Genomic DNA, 24,623 nt, shown 5'->3' with positions numbered 1-24,623 from the left:
GGTATGCATCTAGTGTGAACTCTTGTCACTGCTGTGTGCAGTGCTGCATGAGTTCACATCGTGCAAGTGAGTGCAGCGACTAGTGAGCTTCATTGGCTGCTGCCAAAGACTACTCTTAAACGAATCTATGCAAGAAAGTTGGCCTGAGCAACTGGCTCTTCTGCAAATGCAGGATTTGAAAATACTACCCGAATTAAAAGTTTGCATGTTATTCTCTGTACCAACAACCTTACTGGCTGTTCCCGTCGATGCTCACCTGCAGCGCCGACAGCATAGAAAGCTTGCTGCAAGTGCTTCTGCCCGAAGGCCCATCTCGCCCTGTCCCCCTATAGGCTTCCATGCCAGGAAGGCATGGCACTCCCCACCTTCATTCAGAGACCAATACTGTGAGAAGTTGCTGGATCCAACCTCTGACACTTGCAATGCAGGTGAGCCAGCCACAGTGCACCATCTACTGACATCTCTTGGACTATCTGCACTGCAAAAAATCCTGCCTTGCTGGACTACATAGTTCACACGTTCTGTTGGAAGGCTATCCTTCCAATAGGGACCCCTGCCCACAGGAAAATAGTTTAAGACTGATTGCAGCTATACTTGTCGAGGAGCGGAACACTTTATCTAGGCGCCTTGGCGGAAGCACCACAGGGTTGCTTTTTATTTCTGATAAAAGTTTCTCGCGCCCTACTTTTCCCGCGCCACAAGTGAGAGGGGCGCCGTGTCATTTCTTCTGGTTCAAGGAGCTTGCACGGCACCAATGAAGTTTTTTCTCTCCAATAAATTTCTCTCTCTCGCACGGCAACAGTGCACCGCCTCACTTGCAAACCAGTCTTCCAAGTTCTTTGTCTTGTCCTTTTTTTTGCGCAGTTTTTCTTTGTTCCCATAATGTCATACCAACTAGCCCCTCACCGTACGCTTCTAGACAGGTGAGAGGACTGCACGGCTGGTTCCTGCACTAACCTGCATAGGTAAATGAGGCAAATGTAAAAGCACATGACACGAAAAAAAAAAAAAAAGGTGGTTGAAATCTCACGCAGCCGGCTACACCGACAAAGCGAAAGTGCTGTTCTTGATTAATGTAAAGTCCCTCAATAATTTATAGAGGGACCTTAGATCAAGTACCATCGCAGCGCACACCGGTGGAACATTTTGTCATTGCTCCCGCATTACACTAGCTACTACTCGACCAAGTAACTTTATATGAAACTATGCTACTCATGACTGATAATAGTCGAATAAATTGCAGGTGACCGCAGATGACGCGGCATTTGGAGCGCGGTTCATATTGCTACTTTCACTTGTAGAAGCTGCTCGTGCAAGCGGTCTTGTTCTGTACTTTACAATTTAATCTTTTTATCACTATAAAATATAATTATACACAGGTGCTAACTTATAGAAAAAACATTTTGATCGGTACTTTTATGTTTAACAGAAGTGCTGAAACCAGCAGCGCCATACCGTTAGTGGCCACCATGTGCCAGCACTGTTGTGCTGGAAGTCGAACGCGGCTAGGGAACGCGATCGAGCGGGTGCAGATATTATGACGGCTGAGAGTCTACCTAGCGCAGCGTCAGTGTGCCGTGTTTTTCTGTCGCCGCCTGGTTTAGTTACGTCGCTGACTAGGTGAATAATATGCCAGGTCTGAGCATCTTTGTGCCAAAAGAGTAGCGATGCAGTCTTGATCTGTCGTTTAAGCATAGCATTTTCATCTCAGCGGCAGCGCATGGCGTAGGAAATGGCTGCCGTGAACTGCAATCTCCAGCGCAGCACGGTATCTGTCAGGCGTCCTGCTGATGGTCGGCTGGAAGAAATTACTCGAAACGGACACAATATATTCCAATTCAAGGTTTGTCATAGGCTTATGTGGTGGCAATTTAATGGCACTTCGTATTTGCTTCTGCGCTACGTGAGAACGCCGTTCGTCTTCGAAACGTTCGAAAGCAGCACTTGTGTAGCTTAGTAGAAGCAGTACGCGATTTCAGCAATTGACGCGACAGGCAAGCGCATCAATACGTAATGTTGTGGCTTACTGTGGCTAGTATGAATTTTAGGTACCGCTGTTTTTGCCCTGACGATGGATATTTTACCTTCGTTCGAGTAGCTGATTGTTACGGGACGCGTCCGAGACGCGACAACATTTAAGCGCTCACGTTGTGAACTGACGGTGTGTCGGAATCGCATTTTTGCACGCGCTTAAGCGTTGAGATATAGGAATGATAAATGTGATCGGTTATCTTTGCTTTATTGGGTTCGACTTTGCGCTCGCGACAGTACGCCGTGCATCGAACGCTTCTAGTGACTGCCAGGGCATGAGACGCTTAAAAATTTTGTAGATGCAATTAATGTAGCTGCTTTTGTACTCGCACTGAGATTTTATAGACAGCGCGACAGGGCAATCTTGAGCCTTGTAAACTCATTTACAAACCGCAGCATAGTAGCGGATTCCACATCTAAATGCATCTCCGAAATTTCCTTTTATTGCTAGTAAACTAGGCGTACACGCTATTTCATCTTACGTGACTTAACCGTTTGTGCTATGTGTGCTGTTGTAGAGCATCACTAGTCCTCTTTAGTTTGTTGTACTTTTTTGGGCAGAGTTATGGCAAAGAGCTAGAATACTTTTGTTGACCTTCAGTTGCAGACTGATTGCATTTTGTGGCTCCCACAGCCTCTTGTTTGCTTATTCTAGATTCACATGCTGTGTGTGTTTATAGCCCGTGACCATGAAATTAGTCTGAATAGTCACAAAATATTCATGTATACCTTGGCTGGGCTCTTGTCTCAAGTACTATGTGATTCATGTTCCTTTGGCTCTTGCAGCAAACGGTGTGCCATGCTTGCAATGGCTTCTATGGACCATCCTTTGGCCACCCTCTGTGTTGCACATGCCATGCTTTTTTGTATCCTGATGTGCTGTCCGACTTGGATGGAGACCAGGGATGGGTAAGCAGTAATTTTGGGTTCTTTGTTATACATGCAGCGCTACAGCATAAAGTAGAAAGAACTTGCTGGCTATGGTTGTACCGATATAGTGCTAACCAGGGATCATTGCTCTTATGTAGGTGTTGGCAAGCAGTTTGACACTCTTCAAAAGTTGCATAGTAACATTGAAAGGTTTGGTTGATTCATCTTGCCCCTACTGAACAGTTTTCAACTGAACAGTGCCAATTCTGTGTACATGCAGAATGAGCCCAGCATTCTCTACACCATGCCTTTAATGCCTCTCCTGCAAGTGCAGGGAATGCTGTGCACTCCTTCTGCATCCTGCCCACACTCTGGTGAAAAGATTAGTGATGTGTGTAGATGCCACAAGCGCTGCATTGATGAAACAAATCGCAAGTTCAACACCTTCTGAACCTCTTCACGAAATACAGGCAAATGGAAGAGACATCCACCATTTGGGTGGATGTCTCATTTTCCCTTTATTAGTTCTCTCCACCTTGCGGGTTTCCGCAGAACTATTACGTCAAATGGAAGGGACCTTAGAAGTGTCGTTGTGTAACACTAGTTTTGTGTTGCAGATGTTCTTTTTGCAATGGGTGTCTGCTTTATGGGCTGATTTAAAAATACTTTCTACAAAGCACAAATTTATTCATCATCAGCCTGTTTTATGTCCACTGCAGGACGAAGGCCTCTCCTTGCGATCTCCAATCACCCCTGTCCCTGCCAAACAAATTTGTTGTTGTTGTCATTATTATTATTATTAACTGGCAAATGTAGGTAGCAATTGTGCATTATTTACCATCTTGTTATCATTTATTGTACTCATAATTATTTGAATTGTCTTCGACATCTTGAGTTCTGCCACCTAGCATTCCTTAAAAACTTCACATAGTGTTGTACTTGGGCTGTAATGGGCATAGACTAAATATTATGAAATTAATAAACTCTTTCTTTCATCTTGAAAAACCACAGGACAACTATATTTTTTATATTCTATGAAGCAGTTTTCTGTACATTGCCATTTATTACAGCTGACAAAAGGTGTCTACTTGGGACTACAGAGCAGTGACTTTTAAGGTTATCTTTGTTGTGCAGGGCTTTGCAATGATAATGCCTGCGTGTTTGCAGCCTGTATAGGGTTGGCATTTTTATTATGTTCATGGTGAAAAGCAGTGCAAAGTGAACATGGAAGGAAAAAAGAAACACGGGTATTAGTTACGTTTCCGTAGGAACAATTTCGCTACACTGCATGAAGGATGTTTAGGTAGACAAGGGCATTAGTGTAGTGCAGAGAAGTTGACAGAAAAGATGCCCAACAAGTGAGGTTTATTGGAAAAGAATTCCATCTTTGAGCATTAATATGCGTACGCAGACACTGCGACAGAAAATAAGAATAAAGGTAAAAAGAGGTAAGAGGCAATAATATGAGTACAAGATTATGGCATTACGTATCTTTGCTTATTTACTGACACCAGTGCCAGCATGGTCGCCAGAAGACGAAACAGTAAGGTGGATGGGGATTGGGGCTTCAGCCATTATTAATTATGCTAATTCTTCATTTATCAGATGCACTGAAGATACCTTCAATTCACTTCACCTTCAGATGCACTTTCACCATTGTGCCTTCAATGCATCTGATGACAAAGAATTAATGTATTTGAATAGCGGCTGCAGACCCAGTCACTCCATAATATTTTGCCTCGCGCTCACCATGCTGTCGCTGATGTTCGCAAGTCGGCAAACATAAAGCCAAGGTTGGTATTCGCACCCGTCATGGTAGCTTAGCAGCTAAGATGTTTCGCTGATGAGCTCAAGGCTGTGGGTCCGCTTTGGCTGCAGTGGCCATATTTCGATATGTACACGAGTAAAAGTGCTCATGTAGCTAGATTTAGGTACACATTAAAGAACCCCAGGTGTTCAAAATCAATCGCCAGTGCCCAACTACGGTGTGCATCGTAATCATATCAGGTTTTTTGACAGGTAAAACCCCAGAACATTATTTCTTGTGGCATGCATTTACCTCCTCACTCTTTTTACCTTGATCCCCATTTTGTTCCTAATTGTCGGCACATGTGTACTTGATAAATGCGCGAAGATGGAATTTTCCAGTTATCCTCGGTTGTAAATGTGAGTGTCTTGTCAAATTCTCTGTCGAATGAACATAAATGTGCTATGCTATAATTGCTAGGCACTCAAGGAAGTTGCTTCATCATGCAAGAAATATTATAAGCTTATAAGGGTTGAATGAAAATCTGCACTGGCTATAAAAACAAATTTTTAGCTATTGAAAGACGGGCAATAATCAATGGTCATACTTTGTGAATGTGAGCATGCCTTCTGGATGCAGAGGTAAATACAGCAGCTGTATGCTTGTCCTTAGTGCCATGCCATTGCAAGAACAATGTTAAATACTCCCAGTTAAATGCATTGCAAGAACGACTTGTATTTTGTGCATATTTGCCACATTATGCATGAACGAGTGGCTAAGAGTACTGATTTGTACTTGCGTAGACCTTACAACTTGGGAGTGTCAGGCTTTGTGAGAGGTAAAAATAAGCTGCCACTGTTTGTTTTTCATCTCCCTTCTTGCCATAGTGAATACTGTAAAAATGTTTTTTTCGTAATGTGTGGGCGGCCTATTATCCAGGTTAGCTCTTTAGGTGCTCAGTTTGCGAGACCGGTAAAGGTTGTGAGTAGCTGCACTCACGACTTTTACATTGACAGGCCTGGAATGCTAGCCTGGCATTCCAGGCCTGTCACCTTTTGCCGCTGTTGTTTGGCACAATGACTCCAGTTTGCAATGCCTGTCTGATGTTAATGTTCATGTAATTCTCGAACTTTTTCTTATTTCCTGTGTCAAATGGTTCTAGAATACTGACCGAATACTGAATATTTAAAAAAAATACAGAAATGAATTTAGTGTATGTTTTCTTAGCATTTTTCCATTCAGACTGCAAGTGGTGAACCCTAAATGCAGCTGACTGCACAAAGAGCACACAAATAAGGAACTAACATACCAAATAGACGATAACTTAGCTGGATCTCATTGGACATTTTATATTCAAAATAGTGGAGGATCACTGATAGCTGATTCAATCTTTTGATGTGCAGTGGAAAGTTAGACTTATAAGCAAGACAAATAGGGAGCTAGCAGGGAAACAGCAAAATAACAAATTCGGCTTTTTTGTCATTTATGCTCATCATTTTGGTGCTTCCTCCATAAACCTTGACAGGTGTGATACTGCATCTTGTAACGGCTGTTGGCTGCAGTTCGCTGTGCAGCTGCTTAAACCCAAACCTCATGAGAGCAATTTTGTGCATGATAGCGATGGCTTTGAGCAATGAAATGGGCCGTCGCGCAAACAGATTGCTTGTGCTTGTCACTCGGCTCTGGAAACCTAGAATTTGTCACTCATCGCCCGAAAGTACTAAGAGTGACTAGCCGATAGTGCAAACCTGGAACTGGATGTACATCAGTCAAGTACTTTTGATTGTCGCGTGGAGTGAGCTAATGACTAAATTGTGATATGTGCAAGGATAAGAACCTATGGCAAGACCTTCAGAAATATTTTACAGTGCTCCCTACAGTAAAACACATCAACTTAAATTAATAAAGTGCGTGTCACGCCAGTTTCGGCACATATTTACACCGGGGAGGTGCCACGCAAGGTCATGCTTGCATGGGGTACGGCTTGTAGGGGACGATAGAACGGGACAGCCATCTCCATCACATTGCTTGTCGCTGTTGCACGCAAGATTGCTTGCATGGGGTTTATACCTTAAACAAGGTATCCCAGCTAACTTGTCGATGGTTTTCAGTATATGCCAGCACGCTATAGGAAGAAGAGACTGAAAGCAATTTTTTTGTTTTGCCTATTTGCATAATCATTCAAGATTAGTTGATCAGCTTCCCAAATTTTTAACTTGAGAGAAAAACTTTCCATGAGAAAGTATTGACATGCTAGGAGACATCTTCCTACCTACTACACAATTTTTTCCTCATTAAAAAAAAACCTACGGAATATTACCGTATAATCTCAAGTAAAGGCCGCAGCCCTAAATTGGCAGCCCGAAATTTCACAAAACGTAGTCCAGCTATGAGGAGGAGGAGGAATAAACTTTATTTGTGCACAGCAGATTTGAGGCCTGGGCCTCTCTACCTAGATGACGGCCTCGAGCCCTTGGGCCCTGGTGGCATCTTCATCCTGCTGGGTTGCCTTGAGTTGGTCTTCCGGTGCACAGCTGAGCAATGCGGTCTCCCACTGCTCTCTGGTCTTGTTTATTTTATTCTGGGCGGACCTGCAACCATATGTTGCAGGTCCGCCCTTTCTTGACAATCTACGTCAATCAATGTAAAGGTCCGGGTAGTAGCGGCGGTGGGCCACCAGGTTCGGATATATTTGTAAGAGGCGACATGCCGACGCTTGCCGTCTACTTAGCGAGGAGTGTGCTGGAGGGAAAAGGGTCCTTCCCAATTTATAGTGTTTGGTGATCTCGTTAAAGGTGTTCATCCGGTCTCTCTTCGTTCCCAGTATTTGTTGCGTGTTACCTGCTTGGCCTGTCGGTTCTCGAGCCAGGTTGTGTGCTACATCGTTCCCGGGAGGGAGGAGTGTGCGGGTGCCCATATAATGTGAATGTTGCGATCTTCACGAAAGTTGTTTAAAATTCTCGGTACTTCCGGCGAGATTCTTCCTTTTGCATAGTTCTTGACGGTTGTCTTGCAGTCGCTTACTACGATGTTGGCTTCCGTGGAGGCTTTTGCCAGTGCTAAGGCAGCCTCCTCTGCCACCACTGCCTTCCCTGTTTTTACCGTCCCACTAACTCTGCAGTCACCCTCTAGACTCGTAGCAACTATTGACATACTCTGCCTATTTACGTACTCCGCCGCGTCCACATAGACCACGTCCCTGGCACTACGGAATCTTTTGTGGAGAGCTCTCGCTCTTGCATTTCTTCGATCTATGAAGCAATTATGTTCTGTGCGCTCATGCCGCACGTGCTCATCAGCGAATTTTCACACACTGTTACTATATGGCAGGAGCTGGGCTTTGCCCTCTGACCTCTGGGGCGCTGCCACGATCGTGTTCCTCTGTGGCAGCACCAAATCACCAGTGCCACCTATTATTTGCGGGGTTAGTTTCTTCAGCGAGCTCTTTCGGCTCATTTCTCTGCTGCCGGGAGTCCGCAATGTAGAGGAGGCGTTTGATGGCGCACGACCCTGCATTTAAGGTCAATCTTTTTGCGAACACTGAGAAGCATGGCAACGGAGCAGCTGGCCGCAACTGCGGTGTCGACGACAAGTGCATAATTTGGTGGCTGAAGCAGAGAAAGGAGCTCGTTGAAATGAATAAATCGAGGAAGACATTCCGTGAGAAAGCATGCAAGTTACTGGAATTCGTAATCTGATAAATGGGACCATATGGCCTGGCCCTTTGCAAGGGCCACATCTAGTCAAAATCGCGAAAAGAAAGTATAGCCCTTACACGTGTCTACAGGGTTAAAGAAAAAAAAAAATACACACACACACACACACACACACACACACACACACACACACACACACACACACACACACACACACACACACACACACACACACACATATATATATATATATATATATATATATATATATTGTACCTGCTAATTTGTATGCTGCAATTCCATTACTCTCAAACATGTTGCACATGCCACACATAAACGAATAGCACTTCTAATCTAGTGTGCTGTCACTGTGAAAGTGGCAGGGCAGCTACAATTTTGGGTTCTTAACTCTGCTTATTGCTGTCATGAACTACTGTGCTTGTTGCTTTCAGCAGTGCAAGAAAGACTTAATTTCTGCCATCCATTTCGCAGCCAGAAATTGCGTCGCTGTTCAGTGGCAGCACAGCAGGTTAAAAGTGCTGTTCATGTGGGGCACAATTGAAAGCTCTGGTCATGAGGTGCGAGTAGGTAGTCGCATATTCATTTTTTTTTTTTTAAAGCAAACCTTTCTTTTGGGCTCCTCCACACTTACGTGTAATAACTGTCTGGCAAACGTGTAATGGCTGTCTGGCAAACGTGTAATGGCTGTCTGGCAAACGTGTAATGGCTGTCTGGCAAGGTAAATTGTGTTGATCATGAAGACAATGTAATTATATGTGCTGACTTGAGCCGCAATTTTGTTGCGATTACTTTTTGAGGGTACTCCTTTTCATGCTTCATCAGTGGTCGGAGCGACGCTTTGCCCGCTTTGTCAGTGAGATCAGCCAGGCGTGAATGGTCTATAAGAGCGGCATAGAATCGAGTGGAAGGCATGCTGCAGGCAGTATAAGTTGGAGCATCCACATACCTGATATCATTAACCAATAGAGCTAAACAATAAGTGTCCCCAACAGATAATCTCAGCTGATCTAGCAGGAAGCTATTGCTTGACTTGAAGGATCATTCTCCAGTAATTTCAGCTCTCTCTCCTTTTCTGACTTACATATTTTGGTTTCTTTTTATGACTGAGAAAACAAATTGTGTAATAGGTAGGAAGTTGAAAAGTGCTGCATTGGACATTTCCTGTCACTCACTACAACTTTCTCATAGGCATTTTTTTCCTAAATTTAAGACATTTGATTAATAATCTTGACTAATTATGCAATTAGAATATAGGAAATAGTGTGGCTTGTGTAATAGAGTGGATAATGACACGTTTAAGCTGTTTCCTTCTTTAGTGAACAGGAATATCTTTAAAACCCTAGCTTCAATTAGCGGCGACACCCTTTAGACATGTGCTCCATACTTTTATATTTTTTCTGTGTTTATGTGGCTCCTTATTTGTTTTCGACTAATATGCATGGAGAGAACTACACTGAAGCTTGTCTAAAATTTTTAGTGCAACACGAAAAATCGTGAAGAAAGCTGGGAAAAGACTGAACATGTCATGTATCTGTCGTGTAGTCTTTCTCGGTCTTCCTTTGGATTTGCTGCTGCACTTTGCTAATTTTGAAAAGAATGTTTACTGTTCCTGAAGATCAAAGCAGCTGGCTGGTGATTCCCTTACATATGTTTTTTATACGAGTTAAGTCCTGTTTTGATTAGAAAATAAAGCAGGTCAGAGTATGTTCCTGTAATGTTTGTCTTTGTTTATTTTAGAAAAGTGACTCTGAAGACTCTGGAAATGATGAACCGGAAGACTTTTATGATATGGTGAAGCATAATGTTGAGCGTCCAAGGCTGCCAGCAGCAGGGCCAAAAGCTGATAGACTCGCAGAATGTATATCTGCCCTTAGCAGCCCAAGGCCACAGGAGTCAATGCCTGATGGTGTCTTGGCACAGCTCCCACTTGAAGGTAAGTTTGTTAATGTTAATTTAGAGCTATATTTTAGAACTATGTATTGTATTCTCCATCATTATCATTTTCAATGATTTAAACAAGTACTGAGAAAATGTTTACCATGTTTTTATTGCTTCAACTGGATAGCCATCAATGCCGTTGACAGCTATCCAGTTAATTGAGGCTCCAGTTACGATATGGAGCTTCAATTCCACAAAAGTGCAACTAATATTTAATTATGTCAAGTTTTAATGTGATCAGTTCAAAATGCACGCCAAGGGCAGCGCGGCTTTGGATGTGAAAAGGAGGGTCATCACGTCATTGAAACCTGTTGTGGTGGTGGTCCCTTGGTAGCAGATACATACATGCCACTTCTCACAAAATTTTCATAAAGCTCACGAATTTGGGCTTGATTTAAGGTTTTGTGAATGCTGTTTGAAGTTTTACAAAAACGTTGTTTGCCAAAAAGTTTTGATAGTCCATCTTGTAACCTTCCGTTAAAAGTATATGTTAAAAGGACAAGCGGTGTACTTGCCTTGAGCAAATTTATACAGACAAGTTCCTGAAGCATGCGAAATCGGCAGCAGCAAAGTTGCTGTGAAGTTAAAGGTACCCTAATGGCAAATATTGAGTCAAGCAAAAGTGATGAGTTTATGGTCGAAAATGTCTAAGGCATTGATATTGCTACGGCACAATATGTGCGATCACGAAAGGCCAGCAGTGTGAAGACGACGACGACGATTAGATGCTAGCGCGGGCTGTTGCCTCTTGGCCTAGCGCAGCGTATTTTCCTTGTAAATATATTTGTACATAGCCTTTCGTCTGCGTCATCCTACGTAACATATCTGGTGGAGGTGGACGTTCCCTGTACCTCGTCACGGAGCTTCGCAGTGGACGGTACGTCGAGCCTTCCTTCATGGCTCCCGGTGACGACAACCCGACTCCGCCAGCTCCGACACCTGCTGCCCCTTCGACGACCTACATCACTCTCCCCGCTACCCGTGATCCTGGCGTATTCTCGGGCCACGATGGGGAAGACGTCGATGACTGGATCAGCCTCTATGAACACGTCAGCCGCAATAACCGGTGGGACCCTACTATTATGCTCGCCAACGTAGTCTTTTACCTCGGTGGCACACCTCGAGTTTGGTATCGCACGCACGAAGATGAGCTCACCAGTTGGGATTCACTTAAGACACAGCTTCGAGACTTGTTCGGCAACCCCTACGGTCAAAAACTTGCCGCGCAGAAGGCGCTTTCCGGCCGTGTGCAGACGTCAACAGAGCCCTATGTCACGTACATTCAGGACGTCTTGGCTCTGTGCCGCAAAGTTGACACCCACATGACTGAGTCAGACAAGGTTTCCCACATCCTCAAAGGCATTGCCGATGACGCCTTCAACTTGCTCGTTTGCAACAACGTAGCCACGGTGGATGCTGTTATAAAAGAGTGCCGCCGCCTGGAACTCGCCAAAAGCCGACATATTGACCAGCAGTTTGCCCGTCTGCCCAACACCCCAGCGACATCTTCCTGTGCCGACGCTCCTCGTCCCAACAACACTGCCGATGTTACCAGGATCGTCCGGCGTGAGATCGAGGCCGCCTATCCGGCTGCCTTCGACTCCAGTCCCACCAACACATCTGCAGTCCCGGTCTCACTGATCCAGGCAGTTGTCCGCCAGGAGTTTGAAAACATGGGTCTTCACACCATCTGCTCGGCCCATCGCCCTGATACCCGCCCGGCTTCTTCGATTTCGCCCCGTCCCGCATCTTCTTACCCACCACGTTTCCGCAACCCATCTGAGTGGCGCACTGCTGACGACAAGCCTATTTGTTTCCACTGCCATCGAATCGGGCACATTTCTCGGCACTGTCGTAGTCGCTGGAGTTCCCCGATCCGGTCTACTTATACTGCCTCCTCTCACCCCTCAGGTGGCCCTTCTCGTCCCTATGCCGCACGCTCCGATAATGCCGCCACTGATTCTCCTGCAACGAACCGTCCCTATTCTCGTTCGCCTTCGCCCCAACGACGACAATCTCGCTCTCCCCAGCCCCGTCGCTCCTATTCGCCGACTCCCTTTGGGCGCCGCTCCCAGCCGGAAAACTAGACGATGCAGTGCCTCGCGGTGACGCTGCATTGCTCCCTACGCCGCCAAATCCTCTACTGACTTTGCCCACTCATCTGAACCTTCTTGACGTGCACGTCGACGGTGTTTCCGTGTCTGCTCTCATAGACACTGGGGCGCATTTGTCCGTAATGAGCGCTGACCTTCGTAACCGGCTCAAGAAAATTATCACGCCCGCCACGACGCCTGTTGTCCGTGTCGCCGATGGCGGAACAGCCCCCGTAATTGGTATGTGTACCGCCTGCGTCTCCTTCGCCGATCGCTCAACAATCGTGCTATTCACAGTCATCGCCCACTGTCCCCACGACATCATCCTCGACTTAGACTTCCTCTCCGCACATTCTGCTCTCATCGATTGTTCCGCCAGTACTCTCCGCCTTGACCTGCCTGTTCTGGATCCTACTGAACCACACCCCAGTCGCCTCAGTTCCGCCGACTTCGTTCGCTTGCCACCTTCGGCACTGACCTACGTTGACCTAGTGTCATCCCCACCAGTCCCCGACGGTCACTACATCGCGGCTCCTATGCAAGACGTCCTCCTTACACACGGGATCACAGTACCCCATACAGTTTTATCTATTACGGCGAATTGCGTCTGCCTGCCAGTGGTCAACTTTGGCTTGACGACACAAGTGCTGCCACGTGGGATGTCTTTGGCCCAGCTTTGTTCGTTCGAGGATCACTCAGTAGCATCCATTGCAGTAGACGCCACTTCATCCGATACTTCTCTACCATCGCAGTCGACAAATTGTTCCATCGCTGACTTACGGAAAATGATTGCGCCCGACTTGCCCTCCGAGCACGCTCGTGAACTCTACCGCGTTCTGTTTTCCTACCACGATATTTTTGACTTTAACGATCGTCCTTTAGCCCAAACTACAGCTGTCAAACATCGCATTAATACCGGCGATGCCCCTCCTATTCATCGCCGCCCGTATCGAGTGTCACCAGCTGAGCGTCAAGTTATTCACGCAGAAGTTCGCAAAATGCTTGCCAAGAACATTATTGAACCGTCATGTAGTCCTTGGGCGTCACCGGTTGTGCTGGTAAAAAAGAAGGATGGCTCATGGCGCTTTTGCGTGGATTATCGGCACCTTAACAGGGTTACCAAAAAGGACGTGTACCCCCTACCTCGGATTGATGACGCCCTTGACTGCCTCTACGGTGCTCGCTATTTCTCCTCTATTGACCTTCGCTCCGGCTATTGGCAGATTGCCGTGGACGATCTCGACCGCGAGAAGACTGCCTTTGTGACACCCGACGGTCTTTATCAATTCAAGGTGATGCCGTTCGGCCTATGTAACGCTCCTGCCACTTTTGAACGCATGATGGACTCCCTTCTTCACGGTTTCAAATGGTCCACGTGCTTGTGCTACTTGGACGACGTTATCGTATTCTCCCCAACGTTCGCTACGCACCTCGAGCGCCTCTCAGCAGTCCTGGACGTTTTTCGGCGAGCCGGTCTGCAACTCAACGCATCGAAGTGCCAATTCGGCCGTCGCCAGATTACCGTCCTTGGACATCTCGTTGACGCGAACGGAGTGCAACCGGACCCAGGCAAGATCCATGCTGTTACGCACTTCCCTGTTCCGACGTGTGTCAAGGATGTGCGCAGCTTCATCGGCCTTTGTTCGTACTTCCGCCGTTTCGTGAGGAATTTCGCCGCCATAGCACGACCACTAACCGACCTTTTGAAAAAAGACTCTCCTTTCCAGTGGGGCGATAACGAGGCCTCTGCATTCTCTCATCTAATCGACATTCTCACAACGCCTCCCGTTCTGGCCCATTTCGATCCTTCTGCGCCTACCAAGTCCGTACTGATGCCAGCGGTCACGGAATTGGAGCAGTACTAGCACAACGCCAGCGTGGCCACGACCGTGTTATCGCTTACGCCAGCAGGCTCCTCTCACCCGCGGAGCGCAACTATTCCATCACTGAGCGTGAGTGTCTGGCCCTAGTTTGGGCGGTTGCGAAATTCCGCCCATACTTATATGGCCGATCCTTTTCCGTTGTCACAGACCATCACGCGCTTTGTTGGTTATGCTCATTGAAAGACCCTTCAGGAAGACTTGGTCACTGGGCCTTACGCCTCCAAGAATATTCGTTCTCTGTCACCTACAAATCTGGCCGACTACACAAGGACGCTGACTGCCTGTCTCGCTACCCGGTAGACGAGCCTGACGACGCCGACAGTAGTGCCGCCGACGGCATTTTCTCTGTGTCTGCCTTCGCTAACATCGCCGATGAGCAGTACCGAGACCTATCGCTGCGAGTACTCATCGAGCGTCTGCGCTCTACACCTACCGACGCATCCGTTCGCCGTTATGTCCTCCAGGGCGGCATTCTGTACCGAAGGAGCTTCCTCCCTGATGGCCCTGATCTTCTTCTTGTCGTGCCAAAACATCTACGACAGGCTGTGCTCTTTGAGATGCATGACGCTCCCACTGCAGGACATCTTGGGGTAACCCGCACGTACGACCGCGTCCGCCGCCGCTTCTATTGGCCTGGTCTCGCTCGCTCCGTTCGACGCTATGTTGCTGCCTGTGATCCCTGCCAGCGTCGGAAGACACCTCAGGTGCTACCTGCCGGTCATCTCCAGCCGATCACCGTCCCTGTGGAACCGTTCTTTCGTGTTGGATTAGACCTGCTCGGTCCCTTTCCCACGTCATCCTCTGGGAACAAATGGGTAGCCGTCGCGACTGATTACGCCACCCGATACGCTATCACTCGGGCTCTCCCTACCAGCTGCGCCACTGACGTCGCGGACTTTCTCTTGCATGACATTATCTTGCTTCATGGCACCCCGCGACAGCTGCTTACTGACCGTGGTCGAAACTTCCTCTCGAAAGTCATCGCTGACATTGTGCGTTCCTGCTCCATTCAACACAAACTGACTACTTCATACCATCCTCAAACCAATGGCCTGACAGAGCGGTTAAACCGTACTCTTACCGATATGCTGGCCAAGTACGTTTCCAAGGACCACCACGACTGGGACATCGCCCTTCCTTACGTAACATTTGCGTACAATTCTTCCCGGCACGACACCGCCGGATTTTCTCCCTTTTATCTCCTGTACGGTCGCGAACCTACCTTGCCCCTAGACACGGCACTTCCTCCTGCTGCGGTCTCAACAAGCGAGTATGCGCGCGACGCCATCGCCCTCGCCGACCATGCACGCCAGCTTGCCCGTGCTCGACTTACGGCCTCACAGACCACTCAGCAGTGTCAGTACAACGCCCGCCATCGTGACGTACAGTTTTCACCTGGTGCGCTCATGCTCCTGTGGTCGCCCTCTCGTCACGTCGGTCTTTCAGAGAAACTTCTTTCGCGATACACAGGGCCCTACCGCGTGCTGCGCCAGGTGACGCCTGTGACTTACGAAATTGCTCCTGTGGGCTCAACCTCGTCCTCTCCTGTGGCATCTAGTGATGTCGTACACGTCAGTAGGCTCAAGGCCTACTACACTGCTTCCGAGTCCAATCTTTAGTCGCTCCGGGACGGCGCTTTTGCAGCCGGGGGTAGTGCTACGGCACAATATGTGCGATCACGAAAGGCCAGCAGTGTGAAGACGACGACGACGATTAGATGCTAGCGCGGGCTGTTGCCTCTTGGCCTAGCGCAGCGTATTTTCCTTGTAAATATATTTGTACATAGCCTTTCGTCTGCGTCATCCTACGTAACAATATTATCGGAAACAGAGCTTTAGTAATCGAGAAGTTGAGGTAAATGCAGGACACAATTTGACTCTATCGGGACTTTCAAATACTAGCCCGATAACATAGGGACTCCTTGTTATAATTCTGTCCCTAGTACTCAACCACTCATAATAAAAAAGATAATTGTATTGCATTATAAAACCGAAGGAAAAGCTACTTGTCTACTTCTAATCGATTCTTAGGAAATATAACTTTTTGGCGTAGTGCTGCGCTGGTTTTACTAGCTTGCAAAACCTGCACAAACTGCAAGTAGCAGAGAATGAGGCCCTTTACGACGAGTGTCAAAGATTGTGTCTATGATTCAGCGCGCTTTCCCTTCCTCTTCTGCACTGTCGACTCTGTCTTGGCTCAATTTCTGGCCGCGCTTTTGCTTTTTGCACAAGAAACTAACGCCAACTGTCATGCACAGTTTTATTCATTGACGGCAGTAAAGCATGGTGATGGTGTATGGAACATTGGAACTCCATGATTGGTGGCGGGTGATTTGAATCGCACTAGAATATGTGAACCTTTCAGACATGATTTCCTCTTAACCTGAGCATTTTCTTGGCACGAAAGAAGCACTGCGAGAATTCTGGAGTGCTGTTTTAACAGTCCACATTGACTTAATATGTGCCTTTAATTTCCCTTTAATTACAGTGTTTAGCTTGGCAGTATTATCTGTGCCAAGTTTGTTGCTGCTTTTGTGCTGCATTTAAATGTAAACTCTCATCAATAAAGTATGTATGTAATCCTGAAAAGGCATGCATTCAGGGCAAACTTTATTTTTATAAATGTGAGCTATTCTCTTCTCTGCTGCACCTTTTCGATGTTGTGCGTTTGTATAGCATTTTATGAATTTTTAAGTTCACAGGTTGGCAGGTAAGTAGATAACACTGACACATACACGTGCACTATGCAGTGCTACCAAAAGCCGAGCCCATTTAGCACTCAATGGGGCGAGGGGAGAGGGTATCCCCCTGTGTTTCCAAGAGAAGCTAATTGTTGGAAGGGTCGATTTGGCAGCTTTCAGAGGCATGGTCATTGTATGTCATTCAACCATTGCACTGGGCTGACTGGCGGGCTCTTAAGTTGGTTTTGATACCACATGATCAGTGTTGTGATGAGTCTCCTTTTTCATGCCCAAAGCAGCAACGCACTTGAGGCACATTTTGAACAGGTCATATAAAAATAAAAGGTGCTGCAATTCATTACTTGTGGTCTCAAGAAATTGAAGCATTGAGGCTTTGTACCATAATTATGGGGTCAGCAGCTACCTAAAAAAGAAAAAAAGAGAGGACATAAGCAGGAATTAACATGCATAATGTTTGGTCTGTAAAAGTAGTATATTGGGACAGATGGACCTGTAGGGTATTTTCCTTCTTGCCTTTTGCATTTGCAATTGCATGTTCATGTAAGTGCATATTTGGCGAGTACCCCAGCAAGATCTGTCCATCCTTTGATGCTTTATATCTGCAAAGTAAATGCATAATTGGCCACGTTAACATGTAATTGTTGTAATAGTGCAACAGTAAATGATTGGTGGAATAGTAAGCATGCATAAGCTAACTAAATAAGTAAGCAAAGTAGCAGCTGAGCCAAAGAAGGCTTTTGCATTAGTAAACAATTCTCAGATTTCTGTAGCATTTCTTACTGTATGCATTTGAGTAGTTTTATTTTTGGGTGTAAAATGATTGCCTTTGTATTCTATCTGTATATTGGGTAATACTTATAACAATAAAGTGTGTATTTTTCTAATTCACATGAGAACATAGGCGTATTTTCATCATATGTATTTGTATACTACTATTAGTACGATTTTATTACTATCTTTTCTTGGTATAAAATTATGCCAATGTGGCATGTATACACAGTGAGAATGTGTATTTGTGCATTGTATATTTATGTTTGGGTTTCGATGCCAAGGATAGGGGTAAGAATCGAGCTTCTACATAGCAGGTTTTTGTCCTTGACCTCGTATTTCTTATGCTGTAAGGAATTTCGGATGGAGTGGTTTGAAAGTTTGAGTGGTTGGTTGGAGTGGTTGAAATTTGCTTTGACACAGAATTTTCATGTCAATACTGCTGTAAGAAATCGTAAAGTACCAAGTTAATCTGTAGGCTGCCTTGTGGGATGCCCACCATAGCAATAACTTGGTGGCGAGCCTTTAAAGAGAGAGACTCTGCAATATGTATCTCCGAAGTTACAACCTTACATCACAAGTGAGACAAACAATAACTTGCTAAAAGTCTTGCAATTTTTGCAGTGGAAGTTATTCAAATTGAATGTCTTCGTGTCCTCAACTTAGGGATATTGCCACAAGCACTCAAGTGGGGAATCATTCACTACAGAATTGTTATTGGGAGTAGTTTCTGAAGAAAATGAATGTGCTTTGTACTGCGGGCAGGGTGCAGAAAGGGCCTCATAACTGGTTATATGTGTTGGGGATAATCGAGGTCTCTGGGAAGTTCTGGGTATGATATGTAGAGGATACTTTTCCTTTATAATCATTAGGCACATAGATGGAACTTTTGATTCTAATGTGCAAGGCATTGGTTTAACTTTGTGGCATAATGATGTGATTGTGTGACACTTACACCTTCTTGTCTCTACCACATGTAGTGCTGTCCCTCATCTTCAGACGGCTGGATGATGTGTCACTGTGGCATTGTAGCCAGGTTTGCCGCCGCTGGCGGCATATTCTGGAGTGTGAACTCAGTGAAGATCACTGGTCTTTGTTCATCAAACACCGTTGGCCTCTCTTCAAGCCTCCTCACAAAGTCACTTCTTGGAGGATCCTTTACAGCCGTCTGTGCGTACCACTTACTTTCTGCAAAAAACAAGGGGCTTGTAGTTAGTAGATAGCATGTGCCATGGAGCACTGGAAACCATTTTTATTGGGCTCTACATAAACGTAACCAAAGTTTCTAGATTTCATTTTATTTTATGAAATCAAGAGTTCGATGAAAACCTGTCTGGGTGGAATCGCTAATACTGAAAAATAAAATGGACGCCAACCAAAAACATAAAGATTAGAAAACAAGATGTTTCAGCTCCCATGCGAGGGCCTTGTATAGGAACTGAAAGGTCTTGCTTTCTTTTATTCTCATTTTATTTTATTGCAAAGGCTATGCTACTGTAGCCAACACTACTGATCCTGAGAGGGTTGTCTTTGTACTAGTTTGCTGTGGCTGCGTTGTGTAAGAGGGAGCACTTTGTGTGGACTTTCTTACCATGGGTACAGAGCTACAAGTTCTATTTTGTTTGTGCCCGCTTCCTTTCTACAGGCTGTCCCAGCTATTGCGCACCGAACTTTAAAAACAGACCGATCATCCTACATGACTAAGACCAAATGCATGTTGTTCAGAGTCTAGTTGAGAAGCTGTTGGTAATTTTGATGTGAAAGCGTCAAACGGCCCATTGAGCAAAAAAGCCAGCATCTGTTGTATGGACAAGCGAGAAACAGCCCCTAAATTTCCATTGGCTGCGACGCCATGTCATGAGCATGCCTTGAGGGAGCAGAGCAGGGGAAAGGGGACCCATGCTGCTGCTATAGCATTCCAAGTGTTGCTTCACTTCACTTTATTTCCTTAAAGACCCTGATGTGAGGGTATTAAATAAGGGGTGGGACACATAAGATTAACAGAATACAGAAAAAGTTTTGGACGAGTTACACAAACAAAAATTATCGTAATACAAGCGCACGCATAATTTGGTTAAGGAACATAGATAGGCATGTGATGGCAGCAAGTTTTTGGGGAAGGCCGTTCCAGTCGCTAGCAGTCCGGGGAAAGAATAATGAAGAAAAAGTTGTTGTGCATGCTCTTGGTCGAGATACCTGCTGCTGATGTCCGGTGCGAAGAGAGAAGCATAATGGGGGAGGACAGATGTAGGGCTCCTGTGATAGCTAGGAAAAAAAAGAATTTATGAAATAAGCATAAACTAGCAATATGGTGATAAAGTACAATAGTAGGTAGGTTGGACTGCGATTTCAGAGATATGCTGATATCAAAAGAGTAAGAGAAATGAATGAATCTGGTTGCCCTGTTTTTGAAATGATTCGAGTGAATTAGCAAGGTATACTTGTTTTGGGGACCAGATGGGCAATGCGTATTCTAATTTTGATTGAATTAGTGATTTGTATGCAAGTAGCTTAACATGCTTGGGGGCAAAGTGGAGATGACGCTTTAAGAAGCCAAGCGTTTTGTTGGCAGATGAAATAATGTTTGCGATATGGCTATTCCACGTAAGATCATGACTAAGATGAACACTGAGATATTTATGTGATTGGACAGGGTTGATAGGAATGTTAGAGATAGTGTAGGGAAACAGGAGAGGATTACTGTGATGGTGGAAAGATATATATTTGCGTTTGTTTATATTAAGTGTCGTTAGGCAGTCGTTGCACCAGTTTTGTACCAGATTTAGGTTATCTTGTAGGGATTGCTGGTTAAAGGTGTCAGTAACTGTTTTGTAAATGATGCAATCATTGGCAAACATCCGAATATGGCAATCTAATTTCTGAGGTAGGTCGTTAATATAAATTAAAAACAAAAGTGGCCCTAGCACAGATCCTTGGTGCACCCCTGAGGAAACTGGTAATAAATTAGACATTTGTTTATTAATGATGACTGATTGGGAGCGGTGAGTCAAGAATTCTTTTATCCATGCTAGTATGTCACAATGCAAGTTTAGGCCGGAAAGTTTCAGAAATAGGCGGTTATGGGGCACCTTGTCAAATGCCTTAGCAAAGTCGAGGAAGATTGCATCAGTTTGGAGGTTAGCGTCAAGGTTGGCATGCTGGTCATGAACGAAAATGGCTAGTTGCGTTTCACAGGAGTATCCTTTATGAAATCCATGCTGTGATGAATGAAAGAAATTATTTGAGCCCAGAAACTGCATTGTTAAAGAGTAAGTGACTTGTTCCATGAGCTTGCAGGGTGTGCTAGTTAGCAATATGGGGCGGTAGTTAAGTGGTGAATCTTTTTTACCCGACTTGGGGACTGGGACGACCTTCCCCATTTTCTAGTCATGGGGTAGGATACCTGTAGAAATAGACTGCGAGAACAGCAAGCATAAAAACTTGGCAGACGTATGGCGAGTGTTTTTTAAGACCTTTGTGTTGATTTCATCAATACCGGTAGATAAAGAAAGTTTTAACTTATCTATAAGAAGGGATATGCCAGTTTCAGAGAACGCAACGGCTGGCATTGCAGTTGTGGGGTGACTGGCTGTCATGAGGGGTGGTGGTTCTTGTTCTTTAGTGAATATAGATGCGAAGGCAGAATTAAATATGTTAGCGCACTCAGCGTCTGAAATAACACATCCAGAATCGTCAGTCAGGGTAACAATGCGCGAAGGTTGGGGTTTTAAAAGCTGCCAGAATTTAGTCAGGTTATCTGTAAATATGTTTGGCAAGTCGATATGATAAAAGGAACCTTTAGCGTTTTTTACTGCAACCAAATATGCCTTTTCAGCAGCGTAATATTTTTCCCATGCGCAGTCTGTTCTGCTCAGCTTAGCGCTACGGAAAAGACGTTTTTTATTTTCTAATCTTCCAAAAGTCTTGGTGAACCATGGCTTGTGGTGGTTAGCGCGGAAGCTGAATTTGGGCATATATTTATTAGTAAATTAATTCATTTTAGGTTTAAATATTGACTAGTTTGTGTGGATGTCTTGTTCGTCAAACTACTCCTGATATGATGGAAAAAAGGCCTCCTATTCCGCATTGAAGGCCTCATAGTTTCCTTTGTTGTAAAGAGAAATTGTTTTTTGGGAAGTTGCTTTTGTTATTAAGGTGAAGTTAAAGCATGCATGAATGACTTTATGATCGCTGAATTCACGGAGATAATAGCGTTGAGGCTGCCGGGGTGGCTAGATAGTATGAGGTCTAGAATGTTAGTATCTCCGGCGATGCATGTAGGCTGGTTTACTAGTTGGGCTAGGTTAAAATTTAAGCAGACATCCATAAATTCACGGAATTCATCCAGTCTAAAAATAGGTCCATGAGGGGCGCTCCAATTTATGCCAAGATAGTTTATATCTCCAAAAAGAAGGGTGTGTGCCATAGGGTGCCTAGTTCTAAGTTCGTTTAAAATGTGCAGTTTGCGGTGGGATTCAGGGCTATTATGAGGGGTTCTATAACAAACGCCAATTAATATAGATACTGGTGTGGCGCGACAAAGGAGTCATAATATTTCAAGGTCTGATGAGATGTTGATGTGGGAACACTGTAGCTGATTGCTTGTAGCTATAAGGATGCCACTCCCTCGAGAGCTAGTGCTATCGGCACGGAAAAGATTAAAATTTGGTAGGTTGCAAAGAACGTCAGCGTCGCTTATATTATCAGTCAGCCAAGTCTCTGTCAAGACAAGCAGGTTGCTGCGCGTTGAAGACACGAAGCTGTGGACACAAGATCGCTCTTTGAAAGCAGGCTGCGTATGTTGGTATAGATAACCGAGAGGCAAATATTCTCTCGAGCGGCGGTATCGCAAAGATTAGGTTTGTGACGATGGCGAGTTAAGCACTATTTAACCGTTTCTGTGACAGCATCAAAGCTGTAGCGTTTCTTTCCAAGAAACAGTGTCTTGTACCGCAGGGAGAACGGTCCGGTTTTTACTTTTGCAAACATGACAAGGTGTTGGCATGCTTTATGAACAGGAAAGGAAAAATCTCTCCAATGCTAAAATCGGTGCCTTTTAACTTGGGCCCGTTTGAGAGAAGTTTCTTTTGTTTTAGAGGACAAAAGTTTCACTATAATCGGCCGCTGACCGCCTTCTACAGTCGCAAACTACAGTCGAACCTCAATATATCAAACAGCGCGGTGATCGCAAAATAGTTCGATATAGCCAGAATTCGATATATAAAATCACGTAGAAAACGCGTCAAAAACTAGCACAAATCAATCAATGAACCAATCGTGGCGCAATAGATACTTGCATGAAGCTTCAAACAAAGTATTTATTTCGTTCACTGAAAGTACTGAAGTAGCGTAGCCTGCTTCATATTGGCAACCGCGTGCTTGACCACGGCATCTGCAACATAGTCCAAACAGTCCACAAGAGACAGTCCAGTGCCTTCTATTGCTCCGCAGTAACGGCGTACAACGGCCAAAGCAGCTACAGCCTCAGTTGCAGTCGGAAGCAGGGCAACATCAGCGCTTGCTGGATCAGCCTCGGCAGCGTCTTCGTTTGGCCACTCAGCAGTCACTTCTGCCACGATCTCCACGTCTGTTAACTCCGCCACTGTTCCGGTGCTGTCGTCACCGCCAACGAAGTCCTCAATGCACATGCTGTGTGGCTCAGCAACGACAAAGCGCTCCAACTGGCTCCAGGTTTCTTCGAGCTGGCATTCTTCCGGGCCCTTACGTTGATAAACCTTTTGTACACCGCCTTCTCGACGTCTTCAAAGGCAGCTTTGCGCACCCGCCGCACGCCTGAGTGCTGGTTCTGTTCCACCTTGGCCTTTATGTCACTCTTGTTTTTCAGCAGAGTGCTCAAAGTATACTTCTTGGGATGTTGAAAGCTTCAGCGACGCTCGACTTCTTTTCTCCATTTTCAACGCGCTGTATCACTTCCAATTTTGCAGCAAATGTCAGGGACGTCCGCTTCTTCGCGTTTGCAGCCATCAATCACACCAACCACGACAGGCCTAAGCCACACACACACACTAACGACTGGCGTAGCACAAGCGGCAACACCGAGACGCACGTGTCGTTGACGTTGTCAAACTAGCCAACCTGGCCAAGCCACGCCAAGCCGCCACGTGCGTACGCCGCTACGTTCAAATGGCGCCCTCGGCGCAACCGATGTGGGCAGCTGTCGTACGCAGCAGTCTGGAACGCTCATCGCGCCGCCGCTATCTTCGAAAGTGTTGCGGGAAAGCTCGCCTCCTGTCAACAGAGCGTACTTGGTCTGGGGCGGCAGAGTTCGATATATCCATTTTACATCCGGCCCTGTTCGAAATAAAAAATTAAAAATGCATGTTATTTTCCACGCGATATAGAAAGTGTTCGATATACGCAATAATTCGATATATCCGTGTTCGATATATCAAGGTTTGACTGTATGTGCACGCTCAATTTGACATGGGTCCAAGGTTATGTGTAATTTGCCATGACTATGGTGGATTAGCAGTCAGTCAGTCAGTCAGGCAGTCAGTCAGTCAGTAGCAATTCTTCCGATTCGACGAACGTTTCGCGCGAATTAGAATCCGAAAGGCCATAGAATATCAAATTGCTGCAGCGTTACCTATTTTCGGCGTCATTTAACCTAGCTTCAAGGTTAGTAACAAGAGCAGCAGTCTTAGCGGACACAGATTGGGCAGACTGTAGATCGGTTTTGAGAGTAGAGACATCCTGGAAGACACTTTCTAAGTCTGCTACGTGCTTTCTCAAATCAGAAATGGTTATGTCGATAGAACGCATCTGACGTTTAAGGTCCTGAACATCGGTGATTATTTGGTCCTGACCGGTTGACAACGTCTCCAGCTTAGCAAGAATACAGTCCAGTTTGTCAGGACCAGAGTACGTCTCTATATCACCCGACAAGAGCAGGAG

General features: G+C 45.5%; 1 protein-coding gene across 1 annotated transcript in view; it reads left to right on the top strand.

Moving 5' to 3' along the window:
- Positions 1-1,481: 1,481 nt before the first annotated feature.
- morgue (modifier of rpr and grim, ubiquitously expressed) overlaps positions 1,482-24,623 on the top strand; it is a 65,274-nt gene continuing 42,132 nt past the window's right edge. The window contains exons 1-5 of the mRNA XM_065438129.2: positions 1,482-1,620; positions 1,712-1,843; positions 2,818-2,940; positions 10,063-10,258; positions 18,689-18,878. Of these exons, the coding sequence (XP_065294201.1) occupies positions 1,733-1,843; positions 2,818-2,940; positions 10,063-10,258; positions 18,689-18,878 (620 nt within the window). The 5' untranslated portion in view covers positions 1,482-1,620; positions 1,712-1,732. The remainder of the gene's footprint in view (positions 1,621-1,711; positions 1,844-2,817; positions 2,941-10,062; positions 10,259-18,688; positions 18,879-24,623) is intronic.

The sequence above is a fragment of the Dermacentor albipictus genome, chromosome 1, assembly GCF_038994185.2.
Source record: "Dermacentor albipictus isolate Rhodes 1998 colony chromosome 1, USDA_Dalb.pri_finalv2, whole genome shotgun sequence".
NCBI classification, from domain to species: domain Eukaryota; kingdom Metazoa; phylum Arthropoda; class Arachnida; order Ixodida; family Ixodidae; genus Dermacentor; species Dermacentor albipictus.
The sequence above is the reverse complement of the archived record's forward strand: the minus strand, read 5'-3'. Positions and strand labels throughout refer to the sequence as shown.